This window comes from Eulemur rufifrons, chromosome 14, assembly GCF_041146395.1.
Source record: "Eulemur rufifrons isolate Redbay chromosome 14, OSU_ERuf_1, whole genome shotgun sequence".
In the NCBI taxonomy this organism is placed as follows: domain Eukaryota; kingdom Metazoa; phylum Chordata; class Mammalia; order Primates; family Lemuridae; genus Eulemur; species Eulemur rufifrons.
The window spans coordinates 33,064,562-33,082,591 of record NC_090996.1 but is presented as its reverse complement, the minus strand read 5'-3'; the positions used below and the strand labels follow the sequence as shown (position 1 = coordinate 33,082,591).

The following is an 18,030-nucleotide window of genomic DNA, read 5'->3' as shown; positions in this document are numbered from 1 at the left end:
GCTAAACATAGAAACTTGGCACTGGGACCAAAGGCACACTCAACCCCAAAGCTTCCAGCTCGACAAGAATACATGGAGCCTGCACAAAACCACGTCAGCACAGACATCAGCGCCCCAGTAGTTTTCATTCCTTGTTCTGAACTAAAGGAAGTCTGCATTCAATTTATGCCAACACCCCCCACAATGGGAGATGGCCCCCAGATGGAAAATGCAACCCCCGACATGCAGACACTCACTCAGTGTGTAGGGGAGAAGGGGAGGAGGCCAGCCAGTTCTCCTGGCTGTGACCTGAGTCTCTGAGGGAAGGGAGGGGATCCTTACGTCCTTGGCTGCCTTGGGATCCGACACACAGGCGAAAGTGATGTCACAAGTTGAAACAACTTCAGCGGGGGTTCTTCCTAGGCGGGCCCCCTCCTGGATGAACAAATCACACTGCAAAAGTCACAGATCCTAACGTGAGCTGCAGGCAGTGCACCATAAACATGCCGACTAGGCCAGAGATACACCGACCAGCCCTCCTGGCCAGCCTCACAAGGCAGGAGGCTGAGGCCAGAAGCCTGGGTCACAAGACTGGACACCTGCCGTCTTGAGAAAGTGGATGGGGTCTCTTAGGGAACACTCTGTAGTGTGCTTCTGCACAATGGGTGCCTAGAACGCTGTGCTGCTTTACAGGAAGCATAAGACAAGTGTCTGCTAAAGGTCTGGTGTGTGAAGAACAGGGTGTGAGCAGTACCCAGCCCCGGCCCCGGCCCCTGTGGGCTATCCTGGCTGTGGCAAAATCTACGCTGTCAGCACTCTGCTGAAGAAGCGGGCTGGGCAGGGAGGCCAACACCCAGCGGCCACTCCTCTTTGGGCTCTCTCCACACTGCCGCAAGGTGAAACTTCCAGGGGGCCTAAAAGTACTGACTTTCCTGATGAGTAAAATCACCAAGAGCATCCCATAACAAAACACATCATTAATATTTTGGTGTATTTCCTTTTCCCACAGCAGTTGAAAAAGTAATTAGAATTAATGGGGACTACTATTTTGTTTCCAATTTTTTGTATTTTGTGTGATTCCATTTATCCATATTGTAGTCTTTCGTAATTATTGTTTACAATGGATGACTGCAGAGTACTTCATGGAGAGAGATAATTTAATTTACCTAACAGCTCCCCTGAAGTTTAATATCTAGCCTTTGTTCAATCTTAAAGTGACACCAACAAACATCTTCACATACAAAGCTTCTCTGTTTTGAATTTAGGTCTCCATAAAACAAGTTTCAAAGTAAGGTTTTAATTTTTTTTTTTTTTTTTTTTTGAGATAGAGTCTCGCTCTGTCACCTGGGCTAGAGTGCAGTGGCATCATTGTAGCTCACTGTAACCTCAAACTCCTGGGCTCAAGTGATCCTCCTGCCTCAGCCTCCCAAAGTGCTAGGATGATAGGTGTGAGCCACCACACCCGGCCTTCTAAGTGGTTTTAAAGTTCTTAACAAAGACAAATCCCTTTTCAATGGAACTGTGTCACTTTGTAAGGACCATCAAGCTCTCAGATTACAAGCATTGAGTATATAATTTAAAAACAACAAATAAGCATCTATAAACACATTTAAAAATTTTCCTACTTGACAACTTAACCAGTCAAAATGGCTACTTTTTGTTTTGTTTTTTTTTTTTGAGACACACAGTCTCACTTTGTTGCCCGGGCTAGAGTGAGTGCCATGGCGTCAGCCTAGCTCACAGCAACCTCAAACTCCTGGGCTCAAGCGATCCTACTGCCTCAGCCTCCCAAGTAGCTGGGACTACAGGCACGCGCCACTATGCCCGGCTAATTTTTTCTATATGTATTTTAGTTGTCCATATAATTTCTTTCTATTTTTAGTAGAGACGGGGTCTCGCTCTTGCTCAGGCTGGTCTCGAACTCCTGACCTTGAGCAATCCACCCGCCTCGGCCTCCCAGAGTGCTAGGATTACAGGCGTGAGCCACCGCGCCCAGCCTACTTTTTGTTTGATACATTTTCATTACTCTTGATTACTGAAACTTTTCATACCTTTGCTTTCTTTTGTGAGCTATTCTTTTGTCTTAGTCATCAAACTACGTGTTCGGTAAAATCAACACATTACGCTTTTCCTATCATATTTGCCACAAGTACTTCTAGTTGGTATATCTTTCAATTTTGTTTATTTTTTCTCAGGGAATATTATCAAAAAAATCTACTGATCTTTTTCTTCAGTGATTTTTTTATTGCTTCTAGGTTTAGAAAGATCTATGTTAATATTTAATTTTATTTTCTTCTGGTTTTTCTCCTTTAAATAAATTCAGTAATTGAGTTGTAATATATTTTTGTAGGTAGGAAGTGAGATTAGCATGCATTTCCCCAAATTTCTAACCAGTTGCCCTGAACATAATTTACTGACCAACTCCTCACTCTGCCTCACTGACCGGAAATGAGCTGCGCTCGCCAGGGGGTACCTGAAGCTGGCCGGTCTACTTGCAGTGTCTGGGTCTCAGCTGCAGCCTTGCAGTAAAGTAGCTTTATGTCATGTTTTCGCCTCTGTTTGGGGAGGGCCCTCCTCATTACTTTTTCTTTTCTGAAATTAAAACTGTTTCCTGGCCGGGTGCGGTGGCTCACGCCTGCAATCCTAGCACTCTGGGAGGTCGAGGCGGGTGGATTGTTTGAGCTCAGGAGTTCGAGACCAGCCTGAGCAAGAGCGAGACCCCGTTTCTACTAAAAATAGAAAAAAATTATATGGATAGCTAAAAAAAATATATATAGAAAAATTAGCCAGGCATGGTGGCGCATGCCTGTAGTCCCAGATACCCCGGAGGCTGAGGTAGTAGGATTGCTCGAGCCCAGGAGTTTGAGGTTGCTGTGAGCTAGGCTGACGCCACGGCACTCTAGTCTGGGCAACAGAGTGAGACTCTGTCTCAAAAAAAACAAAACTGTTTCCTATAATTCCAAAAGAACCAGAGGTGGGCGGAGGGGGAAATATATATATATGGACGTATATATATATATGTATAGACAGGGTCTCCCTCTGTCACCTAGGCTAGAGTACAGTGGCATCATCACAGCTCACTACAGCCTCAAACTCCTGGGCTCCAGCCAACCTTTTGCCTCAGCCTCCTGACTAGCAGGGACTACAGATGTGCACCACCAAAGCCGGGTAATTTTTTCATTTTTTTATACAGAGGGAGTTTCACTATGTTGCTTAGCCTGGTCTCAAACTCCTGGCCTCAAGAGAGCCTCCTACTTCAGCCTCCCAAAGTGCTGGGATTACAGGTGTGAGCCACTGCGCCCAGCCAAGAGTAATTCTTATCAAGACCTTTTAAAAAATTCCACAAGGATTGTCATAGGATTAAATGGCTTTTGAACGATAATATTTACTAAGTACGCACGCCTGGATTTCCTGGTTACCCTAGCCTTCGGCAGTAGCAGGGCCTTAGCAGAATGCTGGAATCACGACAGGAATCCTGCCAGTGGGGCCTTGGCGCCTGCTTTCCCCAGGTCCCTCCAATGCTCCAACCACTTCTCCGTTATTCTTGAAAATGACATTATTCCAGCAAAGGGAAGTTGTTACTGTGCTTGGAACATTTTTAATTCCAGGTTATCAACTCTCCCTTCAGCAGCCACACCTCACGGCAGCTGGCACTGCAGCTAAACTGCTCGCAGGGCCCGCGGCACCTCCCGTGCGCACGCGGCACGCCCGCCCCTTTCACTAGTCCGTGCTCAGTCACACCACGTGCCTTAACAGCCTGGTACCTTCCCAGTCCCTCTTCCTTCGTTCCATGGAAGAGGTACAGGGCTTTGGTTTTCTGGTCCTCAGACTACGGTTCTCTCCCTTTCCTTGGATGAGAACTTGATGGGCACCGTGCCCTCTCTCTGTCACAAAAGGCGCACACCACCTTAGGTTGAGAACTTCTAAACTCATGCTGTGCAATATGGCAGCCACTAGCCACATGAGGCTATTTAAATTTAAATGAAATAAAATTAAAAATCCAGTTTTTCAGTTGTACTAGCCACGCTTCAGATGTTCACCCGCCAGACATGGCTAGCGGCCACTGCACCGGACAGCACAGACAGGGACGTCACCTTCACTGCAGCACGCTCCGTCGCATCACACTGTTCAGCACGGCCCGAACAGCAGAGTACAATGCAGCCATGAAAAAGAACAAAGCAGACCTATCTATATGCTCCATACGAATGACATTCGCTATATATAGAGGTATATATTTGCATACGCATGGTAAAAAGGATACAAAACCCTAACATGAGCTACCTTGGGTAATGGCAGGGACCCCTGAGTATTTTTAAATATTGAGTTTTTATAATAACATCCTAAGCTTATATAATACATCTCTATCTCTACCTGCCTGGACTAAAAGCTTGGCTTCTGTGCTACTGCACGGGCTGAGCAGAAACAACAGGAGGGGATTCCTACCCTTAGGGTGACCCCCACACTCCCCCACCTGACAAGCATCACCCCTGAATGCTTACTTTCTCTGCAGTGCGGTTCCAGACAGTGACCGTGTGACCCATTTTTAGCAAGTTGGAGACGATGCCACTTCCCATGAGGCCAAGGCCCAGAAATCCTATCCTGAAACAGACAGAGACTGGTCAGGGGGGAGGCGGAGGGACGGGCTGCAGATGTTTCCTTCATGCAGCATGACGCTGGCTCCCTCGTAAAGCTGGGGGTAGGGGACCTCAGACTGCCAGAAACTGCACCCGGTGTGCTGTCACTGCGTCTGCAGAGCCAGGGGCACCACATCCACACCACACCTTTTCTTATCATGCCGTGGTCTAAAGGAGTCCCTAGATGTAAATGGGCATTTCTAAACCCTCAACTGCCACAGAAAAGTGACATGGGTTCAGAGCAAGGCTGCCAGGGCAAGTCCTCTTGCTGCTCTGATAGAGGGTCTGAGCTTACAATGCCATCACAGGGAGAAAGCAGACATTCGTACCTTTCCCGTCTTCCTGTCGTCAGCAGAGGCAGGCCTTGTCCCTGCTCTCCAAAGCTAAGTCCTTTGCCCGAGCGTTGGACCCGATCCTTGCCAGTGCACCAGTCCTCCTTCCCACATCCCGCTTCTCCCAAACCTCCTGTCTCTCCACAGCCCCTCGACCAACAGGTGCATCCCAACCGCGGGACGGAAACGCTCGGCGGACAAGCTGCTCTGCTCACCTTCGCGTCCGAAGCCTGCTCCCTCCTGCAACCCTAGAACTGGGCGCTGGTCGGCACTACTACCTCCACCCACTCTGACAGCTGATTTTTATCTTGCCCAAACATCCTTTTTGGTTCTTCCACATCTTTACCTCTCCTTGAGTGTGACAATAGCTAAAGATGCCTCTTTCCTCACTTCTGACCACACCATGTGCAAGTTTTAAATCCGGCCCCTTTTAGCTCTGGCCATCCTCTGTAGCTCCTCCACCTGGAACCTGCTGTCCTCCTGCAGTTTTGGTCTTCTGGAATCACCCCTGCAGTCACCTTTGCAAATGGGCTCCTCCACTCAGAGGCTCCCCTCTCACCTGCTGGAACACCTGCTGCTCACATTCTCCCTGTCCCAGTCTGTACTAAGTTGTTTGAATCAAATGTTGAAAAGCGAACTCACTACCCTCCTCACCAACTTAGACCCCCCCCTGCCCACTAAGTTTCAAGCCAAGGCTTAAAAACAAGCAGGTATTTCGTCATTCATGGCTATCTGGGTAGTGCAACATTCTCCCATGATTTTATATTTTTGTATACACACACACACACACACACACACACACAATTATTTCTTTTTTCCTAGACACAGGGTCTCCTTCTGTCACCTAGACTGGTGCAGTGGCCTGATCGATCATAGCTCACTGAAGCCTTGAACTTCTAAGGCTCAAGTGATCCTCTTGCCTCAGCCTCCCAAGTAGCTGGACCCATGGGTGTATGCCACCACACCTGGCTGTTTTTTATTTTTTGTAGAGATGGGGTCTTACTAGGTTGCCTAGGCCGGTCTTGGAATCCTCCCGCCTTGGCCTCCCAAAGCGCTTGAGCCCAGGAATTTGAGGTTACAGTGAGCTGTGAACTTCCCACTGCACTCCAGCCTGGGTGACAGAGAGAAACCCTGTCTCTAAAAACCATACACATACAAATTCTTGGGCTCCACCCCAGACCCAGTGACTGAGAAGCCCCAGGGGTGGGGCGCAGCAATCAGAGCATGACAAGCCGCCTCCCAGGAGACTCTGAGGCAGAGGACAGTCTGAGAACCATTGCACCAAGTGCTCCCTGTGCTTCCTTCTCTTGCGTTATGGAACCAATCCCTTGGCTATGCCCAAGGGAGACACAACTGTAGACTTATACGACAATTTCTCTGTCCTACAAGTCATATTGCTCCCAGGCAAATCATTATTAATAAGAATTACAACTTCCCATCTTTCCATTCAATCACAGTGATGGCTTGAACACAATCTTTAAAGAGACCGTTTGGGGTCACCTCCCCCACCCACAGCAGAACCAGAGCCACAGGAGGCATTTTCATTTACTTTTTGTCTGTGGGTGTGATGCTGCCATTCACGGCTGTGCTGTCAGCTGCCTGGATGGAGGTGGAACCAGTTTCCTAGGGACAGGAAGCACAGATCACCAAGTCAGTCTGCCCATGGTTTAAGGCCCCAGATGAAAATAAAAATGGAGAGGTGTGGAACCTACGTACCTCTTCACATATTTTCAATTTCTTTGTGATTGCCTGGTAACAGACAGCTGGCTAATAAGGAGGGAGAAAAAACACACTTAATAAAATCAAGACTTCACCAGTCCTCATTTTAATTCCCCTAAAAGGTTAGGCCTAAAGTCGGAAGTTAACACTGAATATTTGTTATATACTTTTACCGAACTCCAGATGATATACTACAAAGCTTATTACCTCATTCAATTCTCCATGCAACTCTACAAGGTTCTTTTGCTGACCATGACATGGACAATCAGAGGTGTTAAGTCACATACCCAGAGTTACAGGGCTCGGAACCCAGATCTGTTCAACTTCAAAGCTACAAACTATCGTCAGATACTAGCAGGGCTCAGCCTGACCCACGACATTGCAGACTTCAGGAAAACTTCCCTCTGCATCTTCAGGACTTGAGGACTATCTCGACCAGTGACCCTCACGATGTGTCCACGAAATAATATGGGCTACTTCATGGGGCCCAATAGTTCACGATGTTTCGTTTCTGCCCTAGACTCTACAGATAACTGCAAATGTTGCAACCACACAGCTAGGTGAGTTTTAAAAGTTTTTTGGGGGTATATTTTTAATCTCAAAAATGCCTGATTCACTAGTAGGCCTACTCTGTGACTTTTTGTCTAGTTGGTCTGGGCAGGGTACAGGCAGAGCCTAACTTTTCCCACTAGCAGGGAGAGGTCTCAGTGGAGGGGCACTCTCCCCTCAGGCCAGCCCTGATCAAGGACTGAAAGCCTCGAAGAGCAACTCACCTTCTCTGTTTGGCTCAGCAGGAAATGATGGAAATGAGGATCTGCATCTTTAACAGGCTGAAACCAGAAAACAATTAAATAAAACAAGTTCTCTTCCACCAAAAGTCACTTCATTCTGCCTATAACTGGACTCTCCTTTGGCTAAAACACCTCTGCGTTCTGTTCTTTTTTTTTTTTTTTTTTTTTAACAACTGTCTAGAAACTCTTTTCCCATTTTTGTACTGTCTTCAAAGTGGTAAAGAAGAGATGCTTCTGCCAGGTTGGCATGCAAATTATTCCAATAATACTGTGGGAAAAATGTTGAAAAGCATACCAGTATTTTTTAAATTCAGTATTCACCAGGCACTTCAGATAACTCAGCAAGACTGAGCCACATCAACTTGCAGGACGCTTCCAATTTTAGGTTTTTGGCCACTTGTATCTAGTACCAGACCCTTGAGGGTCTCGTCTTACCAATGATCAATATTGACAGAGAAATAGAGTAGCAATGACTACAGACCTCCAAGGGCTTTTCACAGTTATGTCCAGCAATGGGTGCAGCCACACCAAGAATAACATAACTAAACATCAAAGCTGTATTTATGGATGAGAGGGTGTTTATAAAATAGTAAGTGAAAATAATTTGTGGAATGATCCCATTTTTGTGAAAAGCAACCCTAAGCCCAACAACCAAAATGACTCATAGGAATGTAATCACATACACGAATGCTGAGTGGGCATAATCAAAGGTCTGGAATCAGTTATCTTAAACTTAACAGCGCTCACCACAAAGGGTGAAGATTTTTACTTTTTATCTCATGGACTTTTATTCTGTTTTGCAATTTAAAAAAAAGCCTCATATACAAGAAAAGGGGAAAAGGGAAAAGAGGATCACAAGAGTAACACCAGGAACCCGCAGGAAAGCTCCTACCTCACTGGCAGTCGGCTGCCACTTAAACGCCGCCATCGGTCCGGCCATCATCCCCTTGACGGTACTGGACTCAGGGATGGTGAGATCCTACAGAGGGAGAGGCAGAGCACCAACATGCTTTGCTTCCTTTAAATCGCATCAACCCTGAACTGAAGCCCTAGCCAGCCCCACGGTCTGCCTGTGATTCAGCTGCCCAGGAAAGGTTCTGGCGACTACTCCTCAGGAGAACAAGTGCTTCCCACCAACACAGAGTGAGTATTTCTCTTGCACTCTTGAAATAATGTGTTCCTACGTCTAAATTTCACAAGGATGGAGATAATTAGAGAGCCCAACTATGGTCTGTAGTGTTAGCCAAGTCGCCGAGAATTCCTTACGGCGAATAATGAACATTAACAGTAGTGGCTTCAGAAGGAAGCCCCCCTATCTCAAAAAATGAATAAAGCCACATGACGCTGAAGAGATCTGCCCAAATTTCACAGCTACTGTGTGACAAAGCCGGAATTAGACCCCAGGGCAGCGGGAACCCAAGAGCCTGGAGCTCTCCTGAGACTGACGCAGGGAGAAGACCTAGCGGAAGCAGCAGCTACTCCTCCCCCGCGGCCTGGCCCACGCTCTTCCTGGGCAAAGGGTCACCTTTCCAGCTCTGAAACTGGTCTGGTCCCTCTACCGTTCTGATGTTACCTTGTACTACTCTCCTTTCCCACGCCCTCCCAGCCACAGAGGCCCTCCTGCTACACCCCTGCCCAAGCTGTTCCTCCCGAAGTTTTCCCAGTCATAGAAAACGGCCACTCCATTTCACCAGGTCGAGATCTTTAGTCTTTTTTGACGTCCCTCTCCCGCAATCCACAAGCAAAGACTGTGGCTTTACCACTGGGGATCTGGCCAATCCCTTCTCAACACGCCTGCTACTAACACCTAACCCCAGACCACTATCACCTGTCACGTGGAGAGTTGCAAAAATAAACCTCCCTGCTTCCACTTACAGTCTAGTCTTTACACAGCACACACAGTGATCGTCTAAAAAGTCAAGTCAGACCATGTCACTCCTCTGCCTAAAACTGGCTTCCAGACTCAGGCAGTAAAACTAAAGGCTTTATTATCACGGCCTACTAGAGAGGGGAGGGTCCTACATGTTCTGTAACCCCCACCCAACGTGAAGCTCCAATCTCACGTCCTATTTGTCCCCACCCCCACTCTCCCACTCACTAGCACCCTGTTGGCCCTCCGCCCTGTCTCCAGACACACCAGGCATGCACCTGCCACGATGCCTCTGCACTGCCGGGAACGGTATTCCAAGTTATCTCCTTGGCTCACAGACTTGAGATCTCTTGCAATGTCACCTTACCAGAGTAGCTTTACCCGACCTCTATCTTCCTCCAGTAGAATGTGATGTTGATGTTGATTACCATGATAGCAAACGCTTTTACAGGGCTTACTATGTGCCAGACATAATCCTCACCACCTCGTAATATAGAACTATTATCACCTTTGCTTTACAGAAGAGAAAACCAAAGCACGGAGAGCTTACGTGGCTTTGCTTAAGGTCACAGAGCTAGTCCTTGGTGTGGTAGATAAATTTTAAACTCGGGGAATTTGACTCCAGGGTCTGTGCTGTTAGAAGTATGCTCTAGGAAAGTGAGAACTTTGCCAGTTTTGCTCACTCTGTACCCCACACCGGGAACCACGCCTGAAATGCAGTCAGGGTTCAGCATTCACTAAAGAAATGAATGTGTGTCTACCTGAGAGGGGCCTCACTGGACCTTTATGTGGCTTTCTCTCCAGACACCTGGCCTATGGCCCAGCTGCTCAATAAACATCTGCTGAATGCAGAGGTTTTGGGGAAAAAAATTCCCAGTGAAATGCTGCCCAAAAGAATTTTCTGCAATGATGGGTGTGTTTTTTAATCTGTGCTGTCTGACGGTAGCTGCTAGTCCCATGTCACTGTGGAGCACCCGAAACAAAGATAGTGTGATGCAGAAATGAATTTTAACTTGTATTTAAATTTCAATGGCCATTACTTGCCTAAGGCCACGACGACACAACAGGAGCAAGGTGAACACAGCTTGCACAGTTTCAAATTGCTGCTGTTTGTAAGAAAGCTGGATGCAGCTCTCACAGGAAAGTCCAGACATGAACCCAGCCTTCGCCTGCCTGCGTGTAACTGACACCTCCGCCACGGAGGTCAGCCTTTCCCCTTAATCCTCACGGGGCAGGAGGTCATACCCCGGATGGCACTCCTCTGGGGCTTTGCCCGGTCCTCAGCCTATGTGGCTGCTCACTGTTTCTGAGGATAGCTCGACAGCCAGGTGACAATGACTATAGCAAAACACACACTCTTTGGAGACTACAGGGTAGGTCAGATTGCAAGATGCACCAAAATTTCAAAGCCCCTGGAGGTGCTGAACTGAAACAGCTGCCTTTTCCTGCTGACAGATCCTACCACTACAGGCCAGGCTAAGCACAAAGACCACCCAGAAGGGATGTCTCCAAGGGTCAGCAGCAGGCAGAGCTCCTGGACCGAAACCTGGCTACACATTACAGGGATATCTTGTTTTACTGTGCGTCGCAGACATTGCGATCGTTGTGGCAACCCTGTGTCGAGTGAGTCTGTCGGTGCCATTTTTCCAACAGCACGTGCCATTGTCTCTGTGTCAGCACTGTTTCGCAACAGAGCATTTTTAATGAAGGTATCTACTTTTTTTTAATAGACTTAATAGACTACAGTATAGTGTAAATATAACTTTTATCTGTACTGGGAAACCAAAAAATTTGTGTGACTTACTTTATTGCAATATTTACTTTATTGTGGTGGTCTGGAATCAACCTACAATATCTCCGAGGTGTACTACCTCCCAAACTGAACAACAATCAAATCCAACAATTCAAACTGAAGCGCAAATTGCTTTTTATTGGGAGCTTGTGAGTCTCTAGTTGGTAGGCAGCAGCCCCTGGGGCTGCACTAAAACGACCTCTGGGCTCTTACAGCAAAACTGGCTATTGCTTATGAAAGAAACATAACGACACTGATCAGTTCTCACAATGGCCCTATGAGGCATGTTTAGTCATTATTCCTAAGGATCAGATTAGGAAACTGAGGCCAAGGTGCTTTGCCAAGGTCACATAACTGCAATTCAAACTCAGGGCCTTCATCCTAACCTTTCCTTTGTACTTGGCTTTATTCAAAAAGAAGTTGTTTCTCTCCAGGGTGACACAGGAGCTGGGGAGATGCATGGCTTCAGATACCAGGCAATACGGATTTGGGAAATACTATAAAATCTGACAGCCCAGATTCCCTTTGGATCCCAAGAGATAAATTCAAAGGTCATACTACATTTTTTTTGAGGATCAAACTGGATCACAAAGCTCTCTGTGCACTCAGCTGGCAGTTCTTCTAAACCTCTGCTCTGGGCTCCTCGTCATCTAGGAATGTCGCTACCACAACTGTCCTCATCTACTCCCTTAGTCTTAGGTCACTGCACAGTGAGAGGACCTTCCTCCTCTAACCCAGAGGCCACACGCTGGCAGCCCACAGGCTGAACCTAGCCCAGAGAGATGTCCCTTTGGACCCATTAAGTGTTTTTAAAATTTGAATTAGCTTCTAACATTTAAAATTGGGACATTTCACATAAAAGCTTGTATTTCTAGCTTCTCTTAAGAAAAACCAATCTGGCAACAACTGGCTGGAACCCTGTAGACAGAGCATGACCCTCAGACCCCCAACTCGGCAGCCTTCCTGCTCTTAGCACGGAGGCGGGTGAGGCTGCGGCACCTCACGCCTCAGCTGCTGCTTCTCACATCCCATCAGCTCACCTGCTTCCAAGACCTGCCTGGCCTCTCAGGCGTCTGCATTTTGAGCCCTGATCTGATGTCTAGGGTTTCATCGTGGGCTCGTCACCCAATCGTTTCCGCCAGCCATCTGGCTTCTGTTCCCTTTATCCTGCTACTGACAATCCCCTCCTGTGTTCCTGACTAGACCAGCCCCTCATCTTGAAATTCTTTCCATGGGCTTTTAAGACTGGTCCCAAATCTTGTCAGCAAGGAGTTGAGAGATGCACCATTTCCACTTTATTTCTTCTCGCCAGCTCTCCTGACTCCTTCCCACGCCGCCTGTAGTTTTCTGCACAGCAGGCTTCCGCCCCTCACTCTTTTCCCTCCTCCCTTTCCTGAGATAAATCCCACCTTGTCTCACGGATTCAGGCACCCCTTCTACAGACTTGCCTCCCAAAGCTCCATCTCCAGTCCTGAGGTCTGCCTGGGCCTCGCCTCAAGAGCTTCACATCCAAAGCAGAACCAGGCCTCATTCCTCGTCAGCCAGCTCCACTTCCCCACTCCTCTAAAGAATGTGATCACCGTTTTTCCAGAATGAAGCTTGAAATCATCTTTTCTTTATTCTCATTCATGCTCTACATAATCAGTTGTGAACCTTCAGAACTCTTCGTTTGAAGAGCCTCTCACGTATTTCCTTTCAATATTCGCTATCACTCCTTATGAACGGACACCTGGCTTTCCTCTCCTCTGCACTCCATGACGACTAAGGCAGACTGGAGCATAATGCCACCTTGACACCCATCTCGAACCCCTTCCCGGGCCCCCAGACTCCTGGACGGTACCACACTGCTTAAGTAGACCTCAAGGCCCTCCATAATCCAGGGACAAGCTGCCTTTCTCTCTCTGTTCTCCCCACTGTCCTCGATCTGTACTGAGAATATCCATGCTGACACCAAGCCTCACGTGACCCTGCCCTCCATCTCGGGAATGCCTTCCCTTCTCTCTTGCTAAGCCCTTTCCAGGGTCAGCCGTTGTACACCGGCTCAGGCAGACCACTCCCCTGCCTCACACTCCCACTTCACACCCATGCACCTAGGTTGCGTCTCTCACCTGGTCTGCAGGATTCTTTAAGACAGCACTTGGCACAGGACTCTACTCCTACTCCACAGGCGGAAGCATACTGTAGAGCTCAACTCTATCTTATACAAAAGGGAGTCACTAATCCCGGAAGCTGCAGAGATAAAACAAACCTTCTCATCCTTTGGGGGCCGACCCCGCTTCCGGGGACTCTGCTCTTGGGCTCTTTTCAGAGGGGATTTGGAGCCTCTCTCTGAAGAGCCTGAAGACACCCTCTTCTTTCCTTCTCCCACGTTCTTCTTCACCTTCCCTTCAGACAGGCTAAGCTTGCGCTTCTCATCACCTGAGTTTGGCCTACTTCTCTCCTCACTGGAATTACGCCGATTCTTGTCATCAGCAGAATTGTGGGATGATGTCTGAAAGTTTAATAATAATAATGATAACCACCACAACAGCTGCTGCTGCCAGCACACCACCATGTACGTGCCCTGCACACTGCCACGGGTACTCTGTGAGTATTAGCCTCACGATAACTCTATGAAATAGGTTCTGCTGTCATCCCTACCGACATTTGGGGAAGCAGATTGAAAAAAAAAAAAGTACTTGTCCAGGGTCCCCAATCTAGGAGATGGGATTTAAACCCAGGCAGTGTCTATGTCCCAGAGGCGGTGCTCCTAATCTCTGTGCTTAGGGAGAAACGGCCTGCGCTGTACTCAAAAGCAGAGATACTTCTCCTGGGTCCAAGCAACCTTCCTAAAAGCAACAACCTATTCCAGAAAGGTTAGCCGCATGCACGGAGCTTCAAGCTGATCAGCAAAACACTGATACCTTAGAATTGAAGTAGTTCTCTCCATTGGCATTTCATAAGAATAGAGTTTTGGGCCTGGGTGACATTTAATCTGTTAGTTACTATACAAAAAAATAACCGGTTTGGTGTTGGCACAAATTGAAAACTGCAGTCTCTCACCTGGTCTTTCCCTTTGGCTCTCCTGAGGAACTCTTCCACAGCATCCACAGCTTGCTGGAATCGTTTACCCTTGTTAATCTTTATCATTTCCTCTTTGTGAGCATGATATGGCTTTAGCTGTTCCACTTTGATCCAGGCACTAGCAGAAAACAAACATAGAAAGGGTATGATCCATTTCCCATATGCCTCATCACAGTAGAATGCAAATATCCGGTTGGTTTAATTGGATTTTGCAACAGGCCTGACATTTTTTCCAAACATGCTAGCAACCACCCCAAACTCTTGAGCCTAAAGAATATTTTCTTAAAACAAGTCAGGCAGAACAACAACCTCCACAAATCAGAACATTCCTCAAGTGAAATCACTGTGTTGCAGGCTACTTATTTCCACTCTGGCTGACCAGCCTGCAGTGCCCAACCACACGCACCCTGCCACATGCTGAGGGTAAAAGAAATCTGGACAGACTCTCCCATTCTGACCACACGGCACAAATGGCCACACGTGGATCCCTGGGAACCAGGGCACCTGGAAGCATTATAAATGACAGCAGCATTACTGTGCAAGCAAACACCTGCAGCCTGTCAACGATCTGAATTACATTTATGATCTGTCAATCAACCAAGAGTCAGGGATGTTACTAGGACGAAAGAAATGCAACATCTTCTAAAATTTGCTGCTCTTATAGATATTTGCAGCCACCGAGCCTATATTTGTTCATAAATGATGGTTACCATGGCTACCAAACCACACAAAACATGGAACACACGGTTTGGAATGAGGGCAGCAGTCACAGAAGGAAGCCTTTAAAAACAAGATTCTTCTTGAGATTAAAGGTAGAAGAACATACTCCTCTGATATTTAATTTTTAACTTTTATCATCATCAATGTGTAACACATGAAAATGACAAAGCAGTCAGTCAATTTTGGACTATCTGGCCCATCTTACTAACGTAAACGAATCTGATGCAGCTGGCTTTCTGTGGCTTCCCTAAATGACATTCAGCTTACAGAATCCAGATATAAAAGAGAATTTTATAGGCTTGGCAAGTTATCAGTTAACGTACATGTTTTACCTGGTGATACTCACAGGTTTCACAGCATAACCTTTACAAAAAGTGGGTCAGGTTAAGGATATAGAAACTGAGCTACCTCACTAACTTAAGGTTGTTTCCTTTAGAGAAAGCTAGAGAATATTTTTTATATAACAAGACAAAGTGCTAACCTTTGTACATAAGAATAATGCTACCAAACTACTACAAGTTCCCTGTACTTTGTTGAGCTAGCAGTATGATGATGGGTCGGAACAAACATGACACCCCTGGGACCCTCTGCCCACAAATGCCAGGCAGCAAACCAGGATCAGGCATGTCATCTGTGGCTAAAGGTAATGATGAACGGGGGTTGGGGGGGGGGGGACAGAAGCTGGTCTCTCTGGCACAGAGCTCCAACCAGAGGAGTTAAACAGATACCTTTCCAGAGATCAACTCATCTTAAAAGTTAGAAATTCAACATGAGAGCGCTAATGAGTCCATTTATAGGGAAGAAAAGTGGAATGAAATTTCAACCCCCTGTGTTCTGGCAAGTGTATCAGTGAATTGATTCCCCTGCCCCTCCTCGCATTTACAGGGACCCTAAGGACAGACCAGAGCAGTCAGAGGCAAAGCCAGCCCAGCTCGCTAAGCTGGTGAAGCTGCCATGTAACTGGTGGCTATGAGACCACAGCCAGTGTCGGGAATGAAGCTTGAGGAGCCATGACACTTAGGACTGGTCTCTTCCTTCTAGCATCTTCAGGTCAGAAGCTGAGACTCGCATAAGTTCCCAGTATAAGACCAACGGGGAGGTTTTTACGGAGCCTCTTGAGATGGGACAACTAACTCCACTAATCACTAATCCCACCACCCCCATCCTGCTGTGGCCATGCCTGCCTTCCACCCCCAGCCTCACATTAACCCTGATTCAGAGTGAATGGAAAGGCAAGGATATCTGTGGAAGAAGCCCCAAGAAATCAACACCGATTTTTTGGTTGAAGCATTTTAAATGGATTGGGATTCCTCCCAAAAGGAACAATACAGTCAAAACTCCACTCACCCTAAAGACAGGCATTTGAGATACTAAAATGAAATTTTTGAAATGTTAAAATGGTCTGTAAACGAACTGTCGGTATAAATAGGACTTTAAGATGGTAAATGCAAGAAATGTTAATCTATTTAAGAAATCAACTTATTGTCAGAGAAGCATTCTGTTACATCAGAAAAACAGTCAATAAAAAAAACAGCTCACCAGAGCCTGAGGAGGATTACATCTTGAAAGCAAACCAAACTTAAATCACTTTGGCCATCTCAATAAATCATTTTCTCCAAAGGCTATATTGCAAAACCCTCTGTCTTCTTAAAGAGGTATGCTTTTCAGCTGGAGCTTTAATAATGCCACGGCACACCAGCCAGGCCAGGCATGCAACTGGTGCTCAATAAATAATCACTGGGTAAAAGATGCCTTCCAGGCAAGTTCGGGGGGGCTGGACTGCTGACCAGTGGGTTAAAAGAATGCTCTGTTCTGTAAGGCTTTGGTGTTTGTTTTGGGGTTTTTGTCATTGTTGGTTTTTAAAGTGACTGTTCTGCTTCTTTCCTTGATGTAAGCTGTAACTTGTGGCTTTCCTCATACCACCCTCCCAAGGCCCAGATAGAGCTGTACCTTTTCAGCCCAATTTGCTGTGGCCTGGGAAGTCAGAGAAATCAAACTTACTCAAGCTGTGTTTAAAGTATAAGGCTTTGCTTTTATGTACAAGGGAGTTAATTACACATTGTTTATGGTAGTAAATGCATGAAAACAAGCTAAGTGGCAATCACTGAGGTCATCACGAAAGAAATGGAAGGTCCCAAAAGATATATCTGGCTGAGTGGAAACCAAGAGGAGGAGCAGAGTGTGCAGTGTGCTAGCACTCCTACAAGGACAAGGAAAAGGGAGCATGTAACTTCCCGAGTATGCAGGGCTACCTCTGGAAGGACACGCCATAAGAAACTACTCTAACTGAGTAGCTAAGGGACGGGGATGAATAAAATTTCATTGATTATAGCTTGATTTTTTGGTGGGAGGTGGGAGAGAAACCACAAACCTGTATTATCTTAAAAAAACAAAAAAACCCCAACAAAGCAATACTAAAGGCTTCTGCCATACAACATGGACTATTCCAACTGCCAGAGGGTTTCCCCCCATGACTTCTTGGTTTGCAGGTTTGCTCTGGTGGGCAGCTCCTGCCTGGCTGCTGATGTAACTGCACCTGTAAAACAGCCAAGAGCAGCAAACTTACCTAGGTGTCTGGATACACTTCCTACAAAGTCTCTTCATTTGCAAACACAGAACTGCCACTAAGCCACTCTTGGATTACTCTACTCAAAACGAATTAAAAACCCTGCATTTTCAAAAACTTTCACACTTCTAATCTGCTTTCCCCTTAAATGAAAATCATACATGTACATATCATATTAAAGATGTCAGTCTATGAGTGACCTCAAAATAGCCTCGCATAGGTGTCTTAGCCTTTTGCACAGACACAGTGATCTGGGCTGAAGCTTTGAAGGAGAGGGAAAGGGGGAGAGGGATAGGGGCGGAGGAGAGGGAGAGGTGGGGGAGGGGAAAGGGGGAGAGGGATAATGGCAACACACAGAAGCAGAGTCCAAAGGTGGAACAAAGGGTCAGAAGATGTGGGTTTGCTTCTCCATCTCCACTTGGTGAGGAGAACTTAGTAAACAATTTCTATGCCTGCCTTTTAAAAAAAAAAAAAACACATCAAAAGAGGTTGAAGATTACTGAGGTGTTACAGGTCCAAGTCTAAGCTCTTCAGAAATAAAGGCACCAGAAAAAAACACAAATA

At 46.6% G+C, this 18,030-nt stretch overlaps 1 protein-coding gene across 9 annotated transcripts in view; it reads right to left on the bottom strand.

The window, feature by feature from the left end:
- GLYR1 (glyoxylate reductase 1 homolog) overlaps positions 1-18,030 on the bottom strand; it is a 33,127-nt gene that overhangs the window by 8,077 nt on the left and 7,020 nt on the right. For 2 of the 9 annotated variants that reach the window (XR_011235316.1, XM_069486967.1), the window contains exons 4-11: positions 14,160-14,298; positions 13,366-13,608; positions 8,348-8,434; positions 7,438-7,494; positions 6,662-6,712; positions 6,495-6,568; positions 4,479-4,578; positions 322-432 (exon numbers count right to left, since the gene is read on the bottom strand). Coding sequence is in view for 5 of the 9 variants with exons in the window: in XM_069486967.1 (XP_069343068.1) it covers positions 322-432; positions 4,479-4,578; positions 6,495-6,568; positions 6,662-6,712; positions 7,438-7,494; positions 8,348-8,434; positions 13,366-13,608; positions 14,160-14,298 (862 nt within the window). In the remaining 4 variants the exon portion in view is untranslated. The remainder of the gene's footprint in view (positions 1-321; positions 433-4,478; positions 4,579-6,494; positions 6,569-6,661; positions 6,713-7,437; positions 7,495-8,347; positions 8,435-13,365; positions 13,609-14,159; positions 14,299-18,030) is intronic. The other 7 variants (XR_011235317.1, XM_069486968.1, XR_011235318.1 and 4 more) reach the window with 5 other exon arrangements.